Source organism: Salvelinus alpinus, chromosome 25 (assembly GCF_045679555.1).
Source record: "Salvelinus alpinus chromosome 25, SLU_Salpinus.1, whole genome shotgun sequence".
NCBI lineage: Eukaryota > Metazoa > Chordata > Actinopteri > Salmoniformes > Salmonidae > Salvelinus > Salvelinus alpinus.
In genome coordinates, this window is record NC_092110.1 from 33,767,232 (window position 1) to 33,792,509 (window position 25,278).

The following is a 25,278-nucleotide window of genomic DNA, read 5'->3' on the forward strand; positions in this document are numbered from 1 at the left end:
TTCTTGCTACTGTAGCTTTAACCACAACAATGCAGTAATCAATAACAATACAATACTAGAAATAACAAGGTAGAACAAAAACACAGAAGATATAAAAATAAGAAATAAGAAGAACACGATAAAGTAAGTAAGCATACTATATACAGAGTGTAACGACTGTCGTCTTCCTCTTCCTCGGACGAGGAGAGGAGAGAAGGATCGGTGGACCAATACGCAGCGAGGTGTGTTGACATAATGAATTTATTGACAAGCGACAACACTGACACGAACTATACTTGAAATAATCAAAATAACAAACACGACGTAGACAGACCTGAACATGGAACTTACATAACTACACGCAGAACTCACGAACAGGAACAGACTACATCAAATGAACGAACAACCAAAACAGTCCCGTGTGGTGCGCAGACACAGACACGGAAGACAATCACCCACAAACAAACAGTGTGAACAGCCAACCTATATATGGTTCTCAATCAGAGGAAAACGTCAAACACCTGTCTCTGATTGAGAACCATATAAGGCTGATTACAAGACCTAAACATAGAAACACAAAACATAGAAATGCCCACCCACACTCACGCCCTGACCGACTAACACATACAAAACAACAGAAAATAGGTCAGGAACGTGACATAACCCCCCCTCAAGGTGCGTACTCCGGACGCACTACCAAAAGTCTAGGGGAGGGTCTGGGTGGGCATCTGACCACGGTGGTGGCTCAGGCTCTGGACGAGGTCCCCACCCCACCATAGTCAATCCCAGCTTCCGTAGCCTCCTCAAAATGACCACCCTCCAAATAACCCCACCTAAATTAAGGGGCAACCCCAAGATAAGGGACAGCTCCGGAACAAGGTAGCTCAGGACAGCGAGGTAGGTCGGGATATAGAGGTAGCTCAGGATAGAGAGGTAGCTCAGGATAGAGAGGTAGCTCAGGATAGAGAGGTAGCTCAGGATAGAGAGGTAGCTCAGGATAGAGGGGCAACTCCGGACTGAAGGGCAGCTCCGGACAGAGAGACAGCTCTGGACTGAGGGGCAGTTCTGGATTACTAGCAGCTTAGGGCTGAGGGGCAGCTCATGGCTGACTGACGGCTCTGGACGCTCATGGCAGGCTGACGGCTCTGGACGCTCATGGCAGGCTGACGGCTCTGGACGCTCATGGCAGGCTGACGGCTCTGGACGCTCATGGCAGGCTGACGGCTCTGGACGCTCATGGCTCGCTGACGGCTCTGGCTGCTCATGGCTCGCTAACGGCTCTGGCAGATCCTGTCTGGCTGGCGGCTCTGGCAGATCCTGTCTGGTTGGCGGCTCTGGCAGATCCTGTCTGGTTGGCGGCTCTGGCAGATCCTGTCTAGTTGGCGGCTCTGGCAGATCCTGTCTGGTTGGCGGCTCTGGCAGATCCTGTCTGGTTGGCGGCTCTGGCAGATCCTGTCTGGTTGGCGGCTCTGGCAGATCCTGTCTGGTTGGCGGCTCTGGCAGATCCTGTCTGGTTGGCGGCTCTGGCAGATCCTGTCTGGTTGGCGGCTCTGGCAGATCCTGTCTGGTTGGCGGCTCTGGCAGATCCTGTCTGACAAATGGCTCTAGCGGCTCCTGACTGACTATCGGCTCTGACGGCTCGGGACAGACGGGCGGCTCTAATGACTCGGGACAGACGGATGGCTCAGACGGCGCTGGGGAGACGGATGGCTCAGACGGCGCTGGGGAGACGGATGGCTCAGACGGCGCTGGGGAGACGGATGGCTCAGACGGCGCTGGGGAGACGGATGGCTCAGACGGCGCTGGGGAGACGGATGGCTCAGACGGCGCTGGGGAGACGGATGGCTCAGATGGCACTGGGGAGACGGATGGCTCAGATGGCGCTGGGGAGACGGATGGCTCAGATGGCGCTGGGGAGACGGATGGCTCAGATGGCGCTGGGGAGACGGATGGCTCTGGCCGGATAAGGCGCACTGTAGACCTGGTGCGTGGTGCCGGAACTGGAGGCACCGGGCTAAGGACACGCACCTTCATGCTAGTGCGGGGAGCAGGAACAGGGCACACTGGACTCTCAAGACGTACTCTGTGCCTGGTGCGTGGTACCGGAACTGGAGATACCGGGCTGAGGGCACGCACATCAGGACTAGTACGGGGAGAAGGAACAGTGTGTACAGGGCTCTGGAGACGCACAGGTGGCTTAGTGCGTGGTGCCGGAACTGGAGGCACTGGGCTGGAGACACGCACCACAGGGAGAGTGCGTGGAGGAGGAACAGGGCTCTGAAAACGCACTGGAAGCCTGGTGCGTGGTGTAGGCACTGTTGGTACTAGGCTGGGGCGGGAAGGTGGCGCCGGAAATACCGGACCGTGCAGGCGTACTGGCTCCCTTGAGCATTGAGCCTGCCCAACCTTACCTGGCTGAATACTCCCCGTCGCCCGACCAGTGCGGGGAGGTGGAATAACCCGCACCGGGCTATGTAGGCGAACCGGGGACACCATGCGTAAGGCTGGTGCCATGTAAGCCGGCCCGAGGAGACGCACTGGAGACCAGACGCGTTGATCGGTGGACCTCATGACACCTGGCTCAATACCCAATCTAGCCCTACCAGTGCGGGGAGGTGGAATAACCCGCACCGGGCTATGCACACGTACAGGAGACACCGTGCGCTCTACTGCGTAACACGGTGTCTGCCCGTACTCCCGCTCTCCACGGTAAGCCTGGGAAGTGGGCGCAGGTCTCCTACCTGCCCTAGGCCCACTACATCTTAGCCCCCCCCCAAGAAATTTTTGGGTAGTACTCACGGGCTTTTCAGGCTTCCAGCCACGTCTCCTTGCTGCCTCCTCATACCACCGCTGTTGGGCTCTCGCTGCCTCCATCTCCTCACGAGCGCGGCGATATTCCCCAATGTGCGCCCAGTGTCCTTTTCCCTCCAATACTTCGTCCCAAGTCCACGAGTCCTGGTTGCTCTGTTGAGCTCTCCCCCGCCGCTTGGTCCTAGGTTGGTGGGTGATTCTGTAACGACTGTCGTCTTCCTCTTCCTCGGACGAGGAGAGGAGAGAAGGATCGGTGGACCAATACGCAGCGAGGTGTGTTGACATAATGAATTTATTGACAAGCGACAACACTGACACGAACTATACTTGAAATAATCAAAATAACAAACACGACGTAGACAGACCTGAACATGGAACTTACATAACTACACGCAGAACTCACGAACAGGAACAGACTACATCAAATGAACGAACAACCAAAACAGTCCCGTGTGGTGCGCAGACACAGACACGGAAGACAATCACCCACAAACAAACAGTGTGAACAGCCAACCTATATATGGTTCTCAATCAGAGGAAAACGTCAAACACCTGTCTCTGATTGAGAACCATATAAGGCTGATTACAAGACCTAAACATAGAAACACAAAACATAGAAATGCCCACCCACACTCACGCCCTGACCGACTAACACATACAAAACAACAGAAAATAGGTCAGGAACGTGACACAGAGTCAGTTCTAGTACCATAATTATAATGTGCAGGGATACTGGAGTGACAGAGATAGATATGTATTGGGGTAAGGTGACTAGGCATCAAGTTATATAATAAACAGAGTAGCAGCACCATATATGATGATTGTATGTGAGTGGGTGTAAGTGTGTGTAGAGTCAGTATAAATGTATATGCATAATATGTGTGTGTGTGTGTGTGTGTGTGTGTGTGTGTGTGTGTGTGTGTGTGTGTGTGTGTGTGTGTGTGTGTGTGTGTGTGTGTGTGTGTGTGTGTGTGTGTGTGTGTGTAGGGCATTGTGAGTGTGCATAGAGAGTGCAAAAATTTGAATAAAATACAAAGGTCAACTCAGATAGTCTGTGTATCCACTTTGTTAGCTATTTAGTTAGCTATTTAGCAGTCTTATGGCATGGGCATAGAAGCTGTTCAGGAGCCTGTTGGTCTACAGTCCGGTTCATCCGGCGATGATCCACGGTCCGGAGCCTCCGGCGAAGATCCACGGTCCGGTTCCACGGAAACGGAGGGATCCACGAGCGGAGCGGGATCTACGTCCCGAACCGGAGCCGCCACCGAGGCTAGATGCCCACCTGGACCCTCCCCCATAGAGTCAGTTTTTGCGGCCGGAGTCCGCACCTTTGGGGGGGGGGGGGGGGGGTACTGTCATGCCCTGACCTTAGAGAGCCTTTTTATTCTCTATTTTGGTTAGGTCAGGGTGTGACTAGGGTGGGTACTCTAGTTTTGTATTTCTATGTTGGCCTGGTATGGTTCCCAATCAGAGGCAGCTGTCTATCGTTATCTCTGATTGAGGATCATATTTAGGCAGCCTTTTCCCACCTGTTGTTTGTGGGATCTTGTTTTTGTGTAGTGCCTGTTAGCACTGCATTTGCTTCACGTTTCGTTTCTGTCTGTATTTGTTTTGGTGATTTTCATTTATTAAAATTATGTGGAACTCTACGCACGCTGCGCCTTGGTCCATTCAGTATAACGATCGTGACAGCATGCTGTCTTCCCTGCTCCTCTGTTTTACCTCTTTCCTTTTGTGTCTTCTACACCTCTCCCCACCTCCTCTTTCGCCCTTTTTTTTATAATGCGCACCATATGTGCATTGAAGTACAGATTGAACTTGTATTTATAATATTACAATTATAATATTTATAATGCATGTATTATGTGTTTATAACACCTGGATAATGAACTTTCAATAAAGCGTTTCACAGTGTACTGTTTTTTGTCTGTGTATATTAATTACAAATCAGCCTTTACTTAAATCATGTTTCTAGTCTATTGCATAGTTACAATGTGTAACCATTGATGTCCCAGGAGCAGGAGTGGTAAACACTGTTGAAGTGTATAATTGTAATACATACATGCAGACACAGCATCATTCAAAGAATGGAGTTTGATACACCTGGTATTGGATATGACTGAAAAAGAATGTCTCACAGAGATTCATACCTAAACCGCACCTTTATTTGCCAAGGAAGAGTACATGATCAATGAATATATTCATTGTACAGGCTACAATGTGGGGATCTCATACGTGGTAAGAACTACAGTACATGTATATAGCACTTGCATCCTTGGCACAATAAAGTTAATATATTCTACTCTATCCATATGCTTCATTAATGCCATTCAGACTTGAAGTCGATACAACAACTATGATAGCTGAGGTTCATAGATAGGTTCTGAACTAATATTCATACCAAAAGTTTTAGAGTCCATACACAGATGGGCTACATACTGTAGCTAGCTACACATCCATAGGCATACAGTTATTTTTATCCCCCGCTACACAATAAGCAAGTAAATAGTTAGCTAGCTGTGTTACTTCAGCTGCATTGCAAGGCAAGCTTACACAATTGTACGTTCAATTTGCAGTAAATGCTTTAGCTAGCTAGATTCTTTACATCCACTGTTTCACAAGATGACAGTCTGGTTTGCTGGTTTTCTCAGGAGTCCCTCAAACATTAAACAGCATGAATTACAATTTTATACGCATGTCATAACACTAGCTAGTTAGCTGGCTAATGTTAGCTAGTCAGCTAACTTGCTAAATAGCGATTTTCGTAAATTAACTTTGACAAAAAAATATTCAGAATCGTTTGTCTCTACACTAACTAACATATTCCTCTCAATTGTATTTTTTTTGCTTGACTCGTTATGACGTTATAATTATTTACATTTGCTTCCACCGTGATGTTTTGTTAGCCCTCTTTGCTGAAGAAAGTCACCAGCGAAGGATGGCTCGCGCCAAATTCTTCATTGGAACCACTCGATAGGACCCAAATGAGTGCTCTAACTCCCCCTTGCGGTGGTCTGGATCAATGAAGCCGTGTCGCTGGATACCTCTAAGTCCCACGGTGTAAGCTCGCAACTTTTAAAGGAAGATCCACTGTATATACTCTATACTGTATCCTTCACTATCTATTGTTTACTATCTATTGCATCTTAGCCGCTCTGTCACTGCTCATCCATATATTTTATACATATATATTCTCATCCCATTCCTTTACTAGATTGTGCGTATTAGGTTTTGTTGTGGAATTTGTTAGATGTTAGGTTTTGTTGTGGAATTGTTAGATATTACCTGTTTGATACTGCTGCACTGTCGGATCTAGAAGCATAAGCATTTTCGCTACACTCACAATAACATCTGCTAAGCATGTGTACGTGACCAATAACATTTGATTTGATTTGAGACGACCTTGTCTACCCATTTTATGGGTCAGGGATTAATTAATAGTTGTGTATAAATCCTGGGGGAAATTAATACAATTATTGTTTTGACAAATTTGTGACACCTGGCTATATGCCTGTGAGGAGTCTGTAGTTCATTAAAGTCATTGAGAGAGTCTTGCTGTAATATCAACAGAAAAGCTCTTTTGAAGAGGCATATAATGTTGGGGTTATAGTACTGACAAAACAAAGAGAATGGATCGTATGCTCTATGTCACTGAAGCAGCCTATTTTCTTCTTACTTCCTTAGGCAATCTAACTGACCATCTGGATATAGTCCAGGCCTTCCTAGCCGAGGCGAAGCAATGAAGCCGCCGAGTGGATTTTGCTGTGTCATTAATCACAGCTCACTTTTGCTGCAGTTTCTCTTTTATTATTCTGTCAATTACTTTTTTTATTTTAATTTTGACTACCCAAAGTGACAAACTGCCACTCTAGCCCATTTATAATGGCTTAGAGCTAGACTATTTTGTTTGGCACCTCTTCCTTCCCCATCCAACACACTCGCACGCACACATACCCACTCACTCCATTGCACCACAAAGAGTGTATCTTGTGAGATGTGTGATATATGTCAAACGAACATCAGACCAAGTGCATGCAGTGTGAAATGACTGATGCTTACTCATCTATCTGAAACTGTTATACAGCTATTCTTGCCTGTGTTATGACAAAGACAGAGAACCAGGGCACGTCTTTAGAACGGTCTCTGCAATTTACTGTCTTGTTGGTAAGCAACTCCAGAGTAGATTTGGCTTTGTGTTGTAGGTTATTGTCCTGCTGAAATGTGATTCCTTGTGTAAAGCAGACTGAAGCAGGTTTTCGTCTAGGATTTTGCCTGTGCTTAGCTCCATCCCGTTTATTTTGATCCTGAAAAACTCCCCAGTCTTTACCAATGTCAAGCATACCCATACCATGATGCAGCCACCACCATGCTTGAAAGTAAGGAGGCAGGTACTCAGTGATGTGTTGTGTTGGATTTGCCGTATGCATTTAGGCCAAAAAGTGTATTCCTTTGATGTGTTTTGTTTTCTTCTTCAATGTTACTTTAGTGCCTTGTTGCATACATATGCATATTTTGGAATATTTTTATTCTGTATATTTTTATTCTTATTTTCACTTTGTCATTGGTGACATCCCTAAGCAGTTTCCTTCATGTCCTGCAGCTCAGTTCAGAAGGACAACTGCATCTTTGATGTGTCTGGGTGGTTTATGACATCATCCATAGCATAATGATTACCTTGACCATGCTTAGATATATTAAATGTCTGATTTGTTATTGTTAACCATCTACCAACCACTGCCCTTCTTCATGAAGCTTTCGAAAAGCACCCTGGTCTTTGTAGTTGAATTTGTGCTTAAAATTCAGTACTTGACTGAGGGACCTTACAGATGTTTTATGTATGGGGAACAGAGGAAGGGGTAGTCATTAAAAAATAATGTCAACCTCTATTATTTCACACAGAGTGAGTCCATATAACTTATGTGATTTGTTAAGCCATATTTTACTTCTGAACTAATTAAGGCTTGCCTAAACAAAGGGGGTGAAAACTAATGCGACTATATTTTAGTTATTTAATTTTAATTCATTTGTAAATATGTGTATCATTTTATTTTCACTTTGACATTATGGAGTATTCTGTATAGATAAAAAAAAAAAAAGGTTTTACTTTGTAACTTTGTCACCCAACACCATGTGAAAAAGAGGGTGCAGGCTTTCTATTGGCTCTGTACTTTACACCAAAGTGATTAAAAAACAAACTGTAACGTTGTCAATGCAATACAGGCTAATGTCAGGCCAATACCAACGGGGGTGCTAGAGTCTGGTGGTTGAGGCCTGTATCAGCCCTGGTGGACTGGCCTGTGTCATGACAAAGACAAACAGGGGAACAAGACAAGGGTGAGTATTTAAAACTGTCTCTGCCCCCTGCCAGGAGAATCGTCCAGCAGCCACTACACTTCTGAACAGCTGCCTAATGGGGCTACTGAACCTAGGAGCCGCAGTAAAAACAAAATAACAGCTTGAAGATAATTAAAGTGGTACAGTTGAGCAAATGATGAGCCAATTAGCAACAGTTAATTAAGTAGTGGGTGGGAGAATCAAAGGCACGGCTGTCTGTGTAGGGCTTTATGAATAGTTTGTGACAGATGTGTAAAAAGACATGGAAAACTGTATCACTCAGTGACTTGGTGACTATATTGCGTATTGATGCTACAGGATGTTGCAGTATAATCATGAGAACACAATGCACAATGCTGTCAGTAGAGGGTGTTCTTCTGCATAACATATGTGATCAGTCTAGATGGCCACATGGCATGTAGTTGTTAACAGTTCTACCGTGTGAGCTATTCAACATTTTATTACCAGAGATTTCAAAGGGAAATATATTTCAATTTTTTTTGTGAAGGTAGAGCATTATTATTTCCAGAAAATATCAACGTGATTCCCATATTATTTATATTTGTTATGAGGGAATGTGCATCCCTTTCTTAGTTCTCATGTGGAAAATGTGTATGGAGCTGCAGAAGGGGAAGTAGGTGAGGATGAGGGGGGAAGCAGCCTCTTCATCATGGTAGATGTGTTCTCATAAGATATTTTCTCTGATAGGGCAGCAGGCCCCAGGTTAACCAAGGAGGTCATACTGGAGGTCATACTGGTGGAATATAAGAGTCATACCGCCGAGTTATCCTCTTTCCAAATGAGAGGAAAAGTCCAAGCTTATGTTATGGCCTCCTTTTTGGGACATTATTGGGTTATATTGCACCAAAGCAGTTCTTAAATGGATACTTTGGGATTTTGGCAATGAGGCCATTTATCTACTTCCCCAGAGTCAGATGTTATGATGATACTTGTGGATATCATTTTTATGTCGCTATGTCCAGCATGAAGGAAGTTAAAGGTAGTTTCACAAGAAAATATTAACTTGCATTAGCGCAATGACTGGAAGTCTATGGGTATCTGCGCTAAAGCTAGTTAGTATAGGCTCGCGAAACTACCTCTAACTTCCTTTATACTTCAATGTATAGTCAGCACAGGCATACATGACTGTGATGTTTTCTGTGTTCCGAGTATGAAGACAAAGCTATCTATCTCGAGTTAAGGACAGTGCTTTATATATTCTGTAAATAGTTTCCCCAAACGGCGATAATAAATTGATACAATTGATTAAAAAATTCTAATAAATGTATTTTTTATTCTGTGCATACAATCTATACAATACAGTGGTCTTTGACTATGGTTGCAAAATTCCAGGAACTTTCAATATTTTCCCTGGTTTCCCAGAAATCCTAGTTGGAAGATTCCATATTTCCTGCTTATTGTCTTCTTATTCCAAAAATCCTCCAACTGGGATTTCGGGAAAACTAGGGAATTTATTGAAAGTTCACGGAGTTTTACAACACTATCTTTGACATCTAATACAGTCAAGTTTCAGTGCAGCTTAGATGAACTTATAGAGAGACACATTTACTACCATACCTTTCCTTTGACAGTTCATAAGTTATAATAATATTTTAACAGAAAACAATAATACATGAGGATGATCAAGAAATCCTCAAAGAATATTGCTATTCCTCAAGAGAAAGGAATAGAACAGGAGTGTGTCATAAAGAGTGACATTAAAGGGATAGTTACATCTCAACAAGCATGTCTTGATTCGACAAAAAATGAGTTTACATTGTTTAAAGTGAATAGCCATATCTGAGTGAACATTTAGTGCAATTGGAGCAAGCATACATGAATGTAAATCAAAGCTGAATTTCATGTAGCTCATGCATTGAAGCTTCTCTGATCAAATACCTTGACAATAACAGGTTGTATAGGGGAAAAAAATATATAATTTGTTTTGGTTTACTTGTTATTGTGTATAGAATCTAATGTAATTGTGTTGAAATGTATATTAGAAACCACACCAAGCCACTACAACAGGTATGCAGATTTTATGACATATATTCAAAAACAATTGATCTAACCACTTGTTAGAGGTTGCCCGCTTCCTAAATTCACCTAATTTCTCATCAAATCCAGTATCCTTTATAAAACACATCAAGAAACAAGGTCATGATGAGTTACCTGAAGAGAACATTATCACCAGACTTTAAGTTGCAAATTTAGATATTCATTGTTTTGAAATATTCACAAAATCTGTTTGACAGGTTTGTAGTCCTTTTGTGGTGTCATATTTTTTCAACTCAAAATGTGGATGGGTAAGCAGCTAGACTAGGAATATCACTAGATTTATGCAAAAGATTTTTCTCCTTTGAACAATACTACCTCAGAAATCTTGATACATTTCCGCTTCGTCTAATTCTTTTTGTTGTTCCTCTCCAGTGACATATCCAATGTATGGAATATTTTGTATCACAGAGGGACGTATTCTTGGGAGAATGGGTCTGTAATTGTGAGCTTGAGGCTACCAAGACTCAGTAGAGCCATCATACGAGCATAGAAGAAAAGGGATTTATCGTCTATGCTTTTGATTAATATGCTGTTTGTAACCTCAACTGCTTGCATCAAAGTTAGCGTAAGTGAATAAAATATGATTTTATTATTTCAGAACAGAATCTTCGGCTATAGAGAACAAGTGCTTGAACATTTGGGCTTTAGGTTAAACAGGTGGTTCAAACATACTGCAGCTGATGCTAAATAAGCAAGAATGTATGCATAAAGAAAGTTGCCCGAAAGTTGCTTTCCTTGCTCTATCTGTCTCAGTAGTAGACACACGAGTACATTCAGTATATTCATGCATGATGCGTCACCTGCATTCTCCACTGGGAAATCCCACAAAGAACAAACAATGCTCAGCTGTCCTAAAAATCTAACAAAATCGGAATAAAAATCTATCCAAATCCAGAGATGCAATCACCCCACTCTCCCTCCCTGTGACCACAAAGTCAGGTTATGTGATCCGTCGCAACATTTTCCCCTTCAGGCTAAAAGGGAATGAGGAAGGTTGGCTCTGACTCTGACAAAGCCATTCCCTTAATGGCAACAGCAATATTTTGGAGTTTGGATCCACAGCTCAACAGAGGATTTCCTCCATGGTTTCAGGCGGCCATTTTGTGGGAACAATGGTCCTCTCCCTCACGCCTGAGGTTGGCATCTAATCAGAGCTACTGTCAGAGCCATCCCTGCGCATCATGGGAGTGTGCCACTGTGCCTCTCCTCCCTCCTCTCTCTCCTTCTCTTCCTCTCGTTATCTCTCTCCAGCACTCTCTATTTCTCTCTCTCTCTCTCAGATGTTTTCCAGGACATCACAGGGCACGTAGCCTCTCTTCTTTCCACTGGCCACTCGGATGAAGCCACTGTGTTCATCCTCACCGCTTACACAAATCTGATGAAACAGTGAAGAATGATCTCGTGATTTAGTTGCTTTTTGTACAAACAAAACACAATTTAACACATTCAATTCACAATGCACAGTGGCCCTAAAGGGCGATGTAGCTTTAGGGTCACTGTAAGAAATATATAATTCTCCCAGCAAACAACAATGACACCTGTCTGTATTTGCCTGATAGTCTTTGATACAGCTGCAGAGGGGTAGTTTGAATAGTCTTTGATACAGCTGCAGAGGGGTAGTTTGAATAGTTTTTGATAGAGCTGCAGAGGGGTAGTTTGAATAGTATTTTATACAGCTGCAGAGGGGTAGTTTGAATAGTATTTTATACAGCTGCAGAGGGGTAGTGTGAATAGTATTTTATACAGCTGCAGAGGGTAGTTTGAATAGTCTTTGATACAGCTGCAGAGGGGTAGTTTGAATAGTCTTTGATACAGCTGCAGAGGGGTAGTTTGAATAGTCTTTGATACAGCTGCAGAGGGGTAGTGTGAATAGTCTTTGATACAGCTGCAGAGGGGTAGTTTGAATAGTATTTTATACAGCTGCAGAGGGGTAGTGTGAATAGTCTTTGATACAGCTGCAGAGGGGTAGTGTGAATAGTCTTTGATACAGCTGCAGAGGGGTAGTGTGAATAGTCTTTGATACAGCTGCAGAGGGTAGTTTGAATAGTCTTTGATACAGCTGCAGAGGGTAGTTTGAATAGTCTTTGATACAGCTGCAGAGGGGTAGTTTGAATAGTCTTTGATATAGCTGCAGAGGGTAGTTTGAATAGTCTTTGATACAGCTGCAGAGGGGTAGTTTGAATAGTCTTTGATATAGCTGCAGAGGGTAGTTTGAATAGTCTTTGATATAGCTGCAGAGGGTAGTTTGAATAGTCTTTGATATAGCTGCAGAGGGTAGTTTGAATAGTCTTTGATACAGCTGCAGAGGGGTAGTGTGAATGGCTGTGTGACTGGAAACAGCGGATGTTGCTACTCATTGGGGATGGAGGCAGAGCTATGAGGTCACTGAGTCATCTTCAAAGTGTTAGGAATGGATGCATCTCCATTGGGGGTTACTAGCATGAACTCTCCTCTGAATCCTAAAATGGCCATGCAAAGCATTGTGGGAAAAGGATTTGAGACGGCAAAGCCATTTGCCATGCCAAAATGGTAATGCCATGGAAACTGCTGAGAGGGGGGGACTACCAATTGGCCAGCTCAGGCCCATCCTTTGAAGTGAATGTTCCGGGAGAGAGTCTTTGGATTGAGTGCCCAGGACTCCCATTGCCTATGGGAATTGGTGAGCGTATGAACTGTGTCTGATGTCCACTTGTATCTGGGGCTTAAACATGAACTGCAGCAAGTAAAGTTGTACATGGAAACATTTAAGGGACTAACTATATAATTCTTTAACAACAGATAATAACAATCATGTTTTCTTGTATATTAGTTCAATTGGGGATAATTGGGTACTTTTTTGTCACAAAATAGTTTGACATAATTATCGTATGATTTAAAATAATGCTGTTATGGAATTTTCTGATTTTATTGGAGACATACAGATAGAGGATGACAGGAAAGATAGAGAGATAGAAATATAGAGAGATGGAAAGATAGAGAGATAGAGATATAGAGAGATAGAAATATAGAGATAGCAAGATAGAAAGACGGAAAGATAGAGATAGCAAGATAGAGAGACAGAAATATAGAGAGAGGTTGTCTCAAAAGGCAGCAGGCCAGATTCAAACCTATGCCGACACCGTAAACATGCGTGCCGGAGGCCGGGCATTACCACTCAACCAGACAGGCCACAATTATCATTGTATTGCGGGTAACAGTGAGATCACATACCTGGCCCTCCTTCAGAGTGATCTGGCCTTGCTCCTTACAGCCGATGAACGTCCGGTGACACCTGAACACTCTGTCTCCGGTCTTCACCTGGTGAGCAAAGGCTGCTGGAAAGAAACCGATCCTGTCCTCGATCATGCCCTAGATCCATCATCCAGAGGAAACATTATACACCATCACAGCTACTGGTCATACTAACATGGCAGCAGACTGGTGCAGATCCAGCGCCAGAAAGAATCCGTTGGACCGGCCTTTGATTTCCATAGGGGGTCATGTTTTTCCACAGGACCTCCTATGTGTGCACCCGCTTGAGCGCTCACAATGGGTTAATGGGTCTAATAGTAAAGCACATAGGCAGCTGGTGAGTTTCAAGTTTGGGGAAACTTACAATTTATCCTACCACTTCTACCGATCTGCTTGCCAGTCATGATAATTTTTATTCGCGTAATTCCGTGGAACAGTTTAATTTCAATAATAACGTTTTCGTTTTTTTCAAAATTATTGTCATGTGGTTAATCATAAAAATCGGAAGTAAAATGATAAACATCTAAAAGTTCAAATTCAACTAAATTCATATGGACACATTGATACACTGTGATCCATTGGCGGCTAAAGAAATGACAGCATAGAACTCAGAGACAGCCTATAGGCCAATGCAGCAGTAGGCCTATAACTTCCATCGTCAAATAAGTAAAATACATAGGCATAAAGCCGACAAATACAAACAGTAGAAAATATCCTGATGAAAATTCTGGTTCTTTCAATCACATTCATCTCTCTGCCTCCCTTTCTATCTGTCTTGACATGAGCTATTGCTAGTGAAGTGCAACATTGTATCAAATCATCACTTGTACGTGGTGAGTTAAAACAATCAGAAATCAGATGGGCTCTTTCCTACAAATGCATTCTGGAGAGAGATGCACCATATTCTCCACACAAACCTCCCCTTCTTCTTGATACAACATTTTAAATTATAGTCAAAACACATGCCATGCTATTTTGGTCCAGACAGTATCCGATACATGGTCTACACATACTAAGACAAAGGGGCGCTGTTTCATTCGCTTGGATGCTTTAACTGAGATTGATGAGTCTTTCTGTTGGCGCGTGTCTCTTTCAAATAAATCATCAATAAGGAGGTAGGGTAGGGAGGTAGAGTGGGGTGGGCCAGGCCCCCTAGGGCCCCCCCATATAGCCGGCCCTGGACTGGTGTAGTGTAGTGGTTTAAATGTCAGTACTAGCTGTCTTCCACTTAAATACATACCTTCCACCAGTCATCATTGGAGTCGTCAGCCAGTACGATTCTGTCTCCGGGTCTAAATTAGAAAAAAATTGCGTATTAAAAAAATCAAAGTCTCTGATGCTGTAAATTAGATTTAATCTGACAATAAGAAAGACAAATCTGAAATAATGTTTCAATTATGACTCGTTGCTTCCTAGAGTCATAATGTCTCTTTAAAAAAGATCCTGTCTATTGAATCAGGTCTGTGAGAGGTAAAACACTGTGGTTTTAGTTTGAACATGTTAAAAATGGTCGTCTATTGATGGACGTTTTGGTTTATTAAATACTTTGCCAATCGGAATATGTTTGGAATGGTATCATCACTATCATCGTGGGGGCGACAGGTAGCCTAGTGGCTAAAGCGTTGGACTAGGAACCGGAAGGTTGCACAATCGAATCCCCGAGCTGACAAGGTAAAAATCTGTCCTTCTTCCCCTGAACAAGGCAGTTAACCCAATGTTCCACGGCCGTCATTGAAAATAAGAATTTGTTCTTAAATGACTTGCCTAGTAAAATAAAAAATACAAAAATAATAAAATCATCATGTTGCAGTAGGCTAATAACAAATTATACAGAAGAAAGTTATCACAAGACAGGTGTCACAACATGTATTGTAAAAAGAGAGTGACATTTCTCCACCTTTTGATGAGGGTGCCTTCAAAGTCTACAGTACAATGTGATTTATTGTGTCTGTCTGAAGTGTTGATTAGGGTCTGTAATGGGATCCTGAGACCTTGATCCTGTCTAGCTTGTCTTTCATAGGAGAAGATTTAAAACAACACTTTGAAGCAGCACCCAACTGTACAGCAGCTATTTGTGGGTTGGGAGTCATGCTGTGATGTGGGTGTGAATGAATTTCAAATGAAGTGGGGGATGATTGAAGTCTTTCTGGGGAGCAAGGAGGAAGATCTCAGATGATTGGAGCGTCTGAAAGGAGACAGTGTAGACATTATATACGCCAGGTCCAAGGACTGGATTACTAAGGGAACGATGGAGTAAAATGGATACTTAGGGTCAAGGGCTGTTGAGAGAGAAACTCTTATTTCTTAAGGGCCCATTGCAAAATGACAAAGAAAACGGTGCCCTATATGTTAATATTTACGTAGTCCAGACAATTCTCACTGGGCACAGATGTCAATTCAACGTCTATTCCACGTTGGTTCAACATAATTTAATTGAAATAACATGGAAACAACCAGTGTGTGCCCAGTGGGTTGCCAGGTTTCCACAGGTTCCCGAAAATATCAGAGATGTTGATATTTGTCTCATTAAGCAATGAGTGGGTGTGGTATATGGCCAATATACTAAAAACCTACGAGGTGCCTTATTTCTATTATAAACTGGTTACCAACGTAATTAGAGCAATTAAAAATAAATGTTTTGTCATACCCGTGGTATACGGTCTGATATATCACGGCTGTCAGCAAATCAGCATTCAGGGCACGAACCACAGTTTATGATAAGCAATAAACCATCAGGTATTGTCTTTCTATCTCATCATATTGTAATTGTGTCAAATCACAACCATATTTATGTAACAACATCTTTATAAGCTAATGAATCGGGTCAAATCATAACCATATTCATGTGTCTATCTTTATAATCAAATGAATTAATGTGGGTTTATGCCTGGCTCATGATTAAGAGATAGTCTTATGGTCGTTAAACTGAGAAAAGTACAAGCAGAAGACCACACACAAATCACAGACAATTTAATTGTCATGCATAACAAAACAGACAATGTTTATTCATGTTGTATTAGAGAATAGCACTGGCAAAGACCAGATATCTATTGAGCAGTGATTACAGTGTGCATTCAGTGACGTCTGCCTGCTTATCGAGGTAAACATAGTGTGTTCAACATTCAAGAGAAACCTAAGGTAATTGTTAACGTCGTGGTTTTAACAAAGAAAATGCAGGAAATGTCCAGGCAAGGCCAAGGCCCATCAGAAATCAATCAAACACCCCGTTCTGACAGTGAGCTAGTAGGAGCTTCTGGCCCTTGTAGATAAGAGAGTTTAAACTAAGCAGTCCCATAAATCAGTCACACCATTTATGACACTGTTTTTGTAAGTATTACAAAAGTGAGACAACGGTAATGTGTGACTGACTGGCCATTGGTGCCTGCTACCAGGTTAACGGACAGCTTCGGTGTGTGTAGATTTGTGTGTGTAGATATGTGTGTAGATTTGTGTGTGTAGATATGTGTGTAGATTTGTGTGTGTAGATATGTGTGTAGATTTGTGTGTGTAGATATGTGTGTAGATTTGTGTGTGTAGATATGTGTGTAGATTTGTGTGTGTAGATATGTGTGTAGTTTTGTGTGTGTAGATATGTGTGTAGTTTTGTGTGTGTAGATGTGTGGGTCGACTGAAGCTTATTTCCATTACAATTTGCCACCACAATTGGGGGCCAGTCACAAAAAGAATATCAACTTGGAGAGAGAAAGGGAATGTGTGTGTGTGTGTGTGTGTGTGTGTGTGTGTGTGTGTGTGTGTGTGTGTGTGTGTGTGTGTGTGTGTGTGTGTGTGTGTGTGTGTGTTTGTGTATACCACTGACCTCATCTCCAGGTCTTCACTCTCCTGGGGAGTGAATGTAAACAAAGCAACGTAGGTGTTGAGCTGAAGTGTGTCCTTCTGCAGCCATTTCCTCTCCTGCAAGGCAAAACACACACATATATACAGACACACACACAGACACACACACACACACACACAGCAGCTGTCAGCACGATCCACAAAACAGAGTATAGACGTGCAGAAAACTACTACAGGTTTGTTGTTATTCCCTAATCAAATCGCAGAGGAAATGCATTACTTCTTTCATTCCTTTTGATTATTCCTAGAATAGAATGAGCTCTTGTTCTGATGGAAAAAGAGAGAATTGCCAAAGTCGTTCTGCCACCTGCTACTGTAAAGTTTCCACAACATTATATACATGTGTGGGAGGAAGCATCCTCTTGTTGAGTTGATCTGTTTTCATAAGCTCCCAGGAAATTAAAAGACAATAATAGCAGGGGCGGAGAGGATGTTGTTAGAGAAGTGCTAACACAATTATCGCAGACACATTCAGTAACCGTATTTGTACACACTCGCACCTTTAGGCACTTTCTACTTTTGTCACAATTAGTCGTAATGTCACAATGACCCAGAATGCCAGGCGGTGTCTGAGAAAGGCCCATAAAATTGCCAAAGACTCCAGCCACCCGAGACATGGACTGTTCTCCATGCTCCAGTCTGGCAGACGGTACCGGTGCATCAAGGCTCAGACCAACAGACTATTAAACAGCTTCTATCCCCTGGTCATAAGACTGTTAAATGGATAATAACTACTGCTCACCCTCACACCTACGCAGCTGCTATAATGATTATTGGTTTGATGTATTACTACCACTACGCTGCTGTTCACTGATTATTGATTGCCATTACCATTAGTACCTATCTATTTTAGCCTGTTACTTGTCACTGTTACTCCTGTTTACATGTTTACTGAGTGTACAAAACATTAGGAACACCTGCTCTTTCCATGGCATAGACTGACCAGGTGAATCCAGGTGAAAGCTATGATTCTTTATTGATGTCACCATAAATCCACTTCAATCAGTGTAGATGAAGGAGAGGAGACAGGTTAAAGAGGATTGTTAAGCTTTGAGACAATTGAGACATGGATTGTGTGTGCTGCTGGCCCTGGGTGAACCGTTCTGCTGGCCCTGGGTGAAATGTTCTGCTGGCCCTGGGTGAAATGTTCTGCTGGCCATGGGTGAACCGTTCTGCTGGCCCTGGGTGAAATGTTCTGCTGGCCCTGGGTGAACTGTTCTGCTGGCCCTGGGTGAAATGTTCTGCTGGCCATGGGTGAACCGTTCTGCTGGCCATGGGTGAACCGTTCTGCTGGCCCTGGGTGAAATGTTCTGCTGGCCCTGGTGAAAATGTTCTGCTGGCTCTGGGTGAAAATGTTCTGCTGGCTCTGGGTGAAAATGTTCTGCTGGCTCTGGGTGAAAATGTTCTGCTGGCTCTGGGTGAAAATGTTCTGCTGGCTCTGGGTGAAAATGTTCTGCTGGCTCTGGGTGAAAATGTTCTGCTGGCTCTGGGTGAAAATGTTCTGCTGGCTCTGGGTGAAAATGTTCTGCTGGCTCTGGGTGAAAATGTTCTGCTGGCCCTGGGTGAAAATGTTCTGCTGGCCCTGGGTGAAAATGTTCTGCTGGCTCTGGGTGAAAATGTTCTGCTGGCTCTGGGTGAAAATGTTCTGCTGGCTCTGGGTGAAAATGTTCTGCTGGCTCTGGGTGAAAATGTTCTGCTGGCTCTGGGTGAAAATGTTCTGCTGGCCCTGGGTGAAAATGTTCTGCTGGCCCTGGGTGAAAATGTTCTGCTGGCCCTGGGTGAAAATGTTCTGCTGGCCCTGGGTGAAAATGTTCTGCTGGCCCTAGGGGAAATGTTCTGCTGGCCCTGGGTGAAAATGCGGTAAGGCACAACAGAAACTTTAGGGGATCATTATGGCAGACTAACAGCTCTCTGGGGACATTTCCTCCGCCCTGGGTGGTTATATTTGTCTGTATGTTGGCCATTACATTGGAAAATGTCAAAACAATGATAACTGCAGTAGGACCAATGAGACAGAGTGAAGAGTTAAACGGGCAGCAAAAAAACCCTCTAAGTTCACAAATCAGTGTAAGAAAACAATGTACAAGCCATTTGATTACTTCTCAATCATTCAAGAAATGGGGACCTAACATGTCCAGGGAACAGGTCTTGTTGGTTCAAGATAGGTGTTGTTTAAGACAAGGGGATGTAGGACAAGAAATGGGCTGTACATTTGAATAGGCCAGCTAGTAATTTGTGTCTCTCATTTCAGATAGGACAAGAGGCAACATGGGACAATCTGCTCCTGCAGCTCATTATCCTGTAGAGCCTGTGTCTGTGTGTCCTTGTGTTTGGGTGCCAGGCTGCTTTTATAGACCTGCCTTCAGACGAACAAACGACATCCTCCCAGCTGTGCTAAGCTTGCCAGATAAGAGTGGTGGAAAACACCACTTTACATGTTTCAGCGAGCTGGCCAGGAGAGGTCGCATAGGGTGTGTGTGTGTGTGTGTGTGTGTGTGTGTGTGTGTGTGCATGGGCGCGTGTGCACGTGTGTGTGTGTGTGTGTGTGTGTGTGTGTGTGCGTATGTGTGTGTGCACATTCACATGCATGTTTGCTTGTATATATTTGTGTTTCTCTGTACTTTGTGTGTTTTTGGTCATTTCCAAAGTTGACATTAAGGATAAACATGTAAAATGAATGATAGAGGCTGGCTAGAAATATTACAAATATGAAACGTTCTGGGAACATGAATACGGCATTTCTTATACATGTATTTTCTTCATTCTACCACCGTAGAAGCCAGAGAGAGGGCAAAATAAATCTGTCTGAGATTTGCTAAGCAATATTACACTACAGGGAACAGTATGGAGTTTGCACTAGTTTTGTAACGTGTCAGGCTGCGCGCAGAAAATAAATATTGCACAGACCGGAGCTGGAGATATAAACATCAGGGTCAGAGCCTATTCATATCTGTGTGTGTCAGTGGCCGAGGCAAGGGTATAATTTGTCTGTAAGGGAGATATGTTTTTCTCCTAACTCCTGGGAAAGTAAGTAGTGATGGGAGTCTGGCCAATAGTAAGTAGCATGCTGATGGACACCCACACAGCAAGAACTGGCTCAGGATCAGGTCTCAGGCTGAAGGCACAGAGTAGAGTACAGCCCACCAGCACGCACAGCACAGACACAGTTCTCAGAGGCTTTCAATAGAATACTGTACAATATCTCAGGACATCCTTTAGTCCAGAGCTATGATTTTCTCAGGGCCAACAGACAACAAAAGCTAATGCCTCGTCAGTTCTCTTCCTCGCCATAGACTAATTGTGACATGTTGAAATCTAAGTTTAGAAGCTAGTTATTGATTGGATTTTCACACTGCTGCTCTTTTGGGTAGGTCCAAGCCCTACCCATTATAGACAATGCATGTTTCAAATTGGGATGACACCAACCTTACTAAGCCCAGAGCTCATTTGTCTCCAGAGCAGTTTGTGCTATCCTTAGACTTTATGTCTGTGTTAATCCGTAGGACAAATGGGCAATAGACTAAGGATAGCCGTGGGTTAAGAGACATTCTAGAGGGACATTTCTGCAGCAAACACAAACAATAAGGACTGAGAAAATAATCAGTCACTGGGCTCCACTGAAGAACAATAACTTTGCATTTCCATTTCCAGATCAGAAGTTATTATATGATTTGTCATGAACAGCTCTTGCAGTGTTTACTTCTACCTGCGTTCTATGTGCCAGCAGTCTTTCTCAATGCATTTGTGTTTCGTCATGAAAGAGCTCATCGCTCAAGACAACGGAACTGTACTGTAGATGAGGCAGGCGCCTCGCAAGATACATTATTTGTGACCTCATAAAACAGTAGTAAAATGATGTTGGTGTGTTCTACTCTGTTCCACCTGTGTAAGACAAGACAGGCTAGCCGTTTCTCACACCCTCAGCTGCCATACTGTACCCTTCCTTTCCTCTCTCTACTGACTGTTGTCTCAAAGCATCTGGGTGTTCAGGGGCATCCTGGATGAGTTCAACACACAATTACACAATATCTAATTTAAAAAAGATCTGTAACTCCCTTAGCATTCCACTGATATGCTTGGGCGGGAATTAAATGAGTAACACTAATGTAATTCACAGTAGGAAAAATTCTGTGTGGAAGTTGAACTTTTCTCTCCGCTGCCCTCCTCGGAGTTACAGGGAGTGTGGTTACTATACTGTAAGTGTTTGTGTTCCTTACCGGCGAATCATCAGGTTTCCTCTCAGCTACGTGGCAATAGGGAATGGGCTCCGTCCCATTCTCAAGTGATGTGAACACTGGAAAATGTCAAAACATTCAGTAAATCACCCCAAATCAATGACAAATACTTCAATTATCAAAGACAACACTAAAGCTATCAACACTTTGACAATCACAGAAAAGACAGCGAAGCTTGGATGAACCTCGATAGTAGTGGGATTTCATCTACTGAACATCCTGCAAAAAAACGAAGTATTTATTTTTACACCGAACGTCCTGGAATAAACATAAGCATTTATTTTTACAGTACAAGCTTTGATAGAAAAGCTATTTCATAAACAAATACATAATTTCAGAATCCCATACTGGAATCTGTCCCATATTTTTCCTCTTCTTAGTGAGCACTGTCCAGATATTCAAGTAGGATTGGGGAGTGATTACAGTCTCTACATGTGGCAAGTAGAGAGGAACACAGAAGAAGGTTACCCTTCCTCAATCCTCAGGGGTCAGATGATATTATTTTTGTGGAGCTTCTAAAGGCATTTTGAATAATGTGAGGTCTACTTCAACCAGTGTCCCTTCTTCAACTTCATTGTTCTGGGTGAATGCTACTGCTGTTTTCAACTCTCTAGAGACAGCAGGAGCGGTAGAGATACTCTTAATGATCGGCTATGAAAAGCCAACTGACATTTACTCCTGAGGTGCTAACTTGCTGCACCCTCGACACCTATTGTGATTATTATTATTTGACCATGCTGGTCATTTATGAACATTTGAACATCTTGGCCATGTTCTGTTGTAATCTGCACCCGGCACAGCCAGAAGAGGACTGGCCACCCCTCATAGCCTGGTTCCTCTCTAGGTTTCTTCCTAGGTTTTGGCCTTTCTAGGGAGTTTTTCCTAGCCACCGTGCTTCTACACCTGCATTGCTTGCTGTTTGGGGTTTTAGGCTGGGTTTCTGTACAGCACTTTGAGATGTCAGCTGATGTAAGAAGGGCTATATAAATACATTTGATTTGATTTGATTTACTGCATGCAAAAGGTCAGGGCAATAGGCGTATTACTCTTCCTCTTTGAGATCTTACATAGAACTGTACATAGAACTGAGAATCCAATGCATTCAGTCGGCATCCATTACATTCAGTGAGCATCCATTACATTCAGTCGGCATCCATTACATTCAGTGAGCATCCATTACATTCAGTCGGCATCCATTACATTCAGTGAGCATCCATTACATTCAGTCGGCATCCATTACATTCAGTCGGCATCCATTACATTCAGTCGGCATCCATTACATTCAGTCGGCATCCATTACATTCAGTCGGCATCCATTACATTCAGTGAATATCCATTACATTCAGTGATCATCCATTACATTCAGTGAGCATCCATTACATTCAGTGAGCATCCATTACATTCAGTGAATATCCATTACATTCAGTGAATATCCATTACATTCAGTGAATTTCCATTACAGTCAGTGAATCAACTGAAAATTAGATCAAGGATCTGGCATATAAGGTTATAGACATACCATTGAGCAGTCAGTAATGCTTCATTCGTAAAGTCTATGCATAACAGAAGTGCATTTCCCAGTGTCACTGATGGCTGCCTCTTAGTCACTGATGGCTTAGTGGCTGATGGCTGCCTCTTAGTGGCTGATGGCTGCCCTTTAGTGGCTGATGGCTGCCTCTTAGTGACTGATGGCTGCCTCTTAGTGACTGATGGCTGCCTCTTAGTGGCTGATGGCTGCCTCTTAGTGGCTGATGGCTGCCTCTTAGTGGCTGATGGGTGCCTCTTAGTGACTGATGGCTGCCTCTTGTACACCATGTACAGTACTCACCATTATCACTGTGCTTCCTGGTGAGTTCATGTGGACTGCTGTGAGCGTCCTCCTCCTCTGGAACCTGGGCTAAGTCACTGGTCTATGGGAGCAGATAGAGAGCATTACATCTAACTGACAGATTGTTGCCAGTCATTCAGATCCTACAGTAGCTAGACACCTAGACCACACACACATTTCTGATCTTTAAAGTGATGCAGCAGAGTTTTTGTAGTTGCTAGTAGTTTTGAAGTAGCACTGACGAGTCAAAATGGGTCCCCGAAAATTGTGTACAACGTCATCCATTTCTTATGATATGTTACATCCTTATTTAGTTTTTTCCCCCCTGCAGTTCGTATGATATGGTACGAATTCCAATTTGTAAGTGCTTAAGATCCTGTTAAATCTCTTTAATGTTTGTGACACATTTCCTAGAAATCGTAGAGGGTGGTCTAGATTTAGGACCACCAAAAAAGCTTTGATGTTATCTTGAATTTACAAACGCTGCTCAACGGAGCACAAAAACTTTGACTAATATTATGACTGAGCAACAGTTGAAGGAATCATAACAACATATGAACCCACCAAAGCAGTACTGTAGAAGTTCTAAATCGTTGCCAATTATCATTGTAACCGCGAAAAGTGTACAATGTGTATGACAAGTTTAACATGCAATTTATGTATTATGTTGAGTGTAGAATATAGTGCGTCTATTTTGTATGCAGCACTACTGTGTGTCTAAGACTATTTTCCCCTCGGGGACATTAAAGTTCATCCTATCTTATCCTTACCAGGGATGTACTGGTAAACAAACTAGGTGGGTGAACTGAGTTTACCCTCTGCTATCACTGATGCTAACCATTGTCCTAGTTTTTAAGCGCCAGGTACTTCAGCTTAAAAATAGCAGCTGCAGTTGGCAGGACTTCCCTGGTGGTTTTAAGACATCATTTCCAGGACTGATTCAAGCCGCAGATACAGTTTAAATTAGATTTACACAGATAAGCTGCAGAGAGGAGAAGAGAAGATAGATACTCCCTTTTTCTTTTGCAATGACTGCATTGTTTACACTTTGAGTCTTCAAGTCCTCCTCTCTGTCTAAAAGCTCAGCAGATATCTCTCCTGGAATAATTATTTCAATCCTCTCATCATCATCATCTCTTCCTGGAGTAGATTTCCTTTATTGGTAATATTTACTCCACAATGGCTGTATCCAAGTACACCTTTATTGGTCATATTTACTCCACAGTGGCTGTATCCGAGTTTACCTTTATTGGTCATATTTACTCCACAGTGGCTGTATCCGAGTCTACCTTTATTGGTCACATTTACTCCACAGTGGCTGTATCTGAGTACACCTTTATTACTCCACAGTGGCTGTATCTACACCCACCAGACATGCCACCAGGGATCTTTTCACAGTCCCAAAATCCAGAAGAAGTTCAAAAAGCGTACAGTATCATATAGAGCAATTATTGCATGGAACTCCCATCTCATATTGCTCAAATTAACAGCAAACCTGGTTTCAAAAAAACAGATAAAGAAACACCTCACGGCACAACACCTCTCCTCTATTTGACCTAGATAGTTTGTGTGTATGTATTGATATGTAGGCAACGTGTGCCATTTTTTTATTTATCTAGTTCTGTCCTTGAGCTGTTCTTATCTTTTAATGTTCTGCATTATGTCACGTTTCGTGTTTTGTGTGGACCGCAAGAAGAGTAGCTGCTGCTTTCGCAACAGCTAATGGGGATCCTAATAAAATAACAAATCTGAGTACACCTTTATTGGTCATATTTACACCACAGTGGCTGTATCTGAGTTTACATATATCGGTCATATTTACTCCACTGTGGCTGTATCTGAGTATACCGTTATTGGTCATATTTACTCCACAGTGGCTGTATCTGAGTACACCGTTATTGGTCATATTTACTCCACAGTGGCTGTATCTGAGTACAAAGTTATCGG

General features: G+C 43.0%; 1 protein-coding gene across 3 annotated transcripts in view; it reads right to left on the reverse strand.

The window, feature by feature from the left end:
• Positions 1-9,386: 9,386 nt before the first annotated feature.
• The window catches only part of stac (SH3 and cysteine rich domain), a 50,942-nt gene continuing 35,050 nt past the window's right edge, over positions 9,387-25,278 (reverse strand). For all 3 annotated transcript variants that reach the window (XM_071366578.1, XM_071366577.1, XM_071366580.1), the window contains 6 exons: positions 23,332-23,413; positions 21,486-21,562; positions 17,231-17,325; positions 14,654-14,705; positions 13,393-13,530; positions 9,387-11,557 (listed from right to left, as the gene is read on the reverse strand). In XM_071366578.1, coding sequence (XP_071222679.1) covers positions 11,459-11,557; positions 13,393-13,530; positions 14,654-14,705; positions 17,231-17,325; positions 21,486-21,562; positions 23,332-23,413 — 543 coding nt within the window. In that variant the 3' untranslated portion in view covers positions 9,387-11,458. The remainder of the gene's footprint in view (positions 11,558-13,392; positions 13,531-14,653; positions 14,706-17,230; positions 17,326-21,485; positions 21,563-23,331; positions 23,414-25,278) is intronic.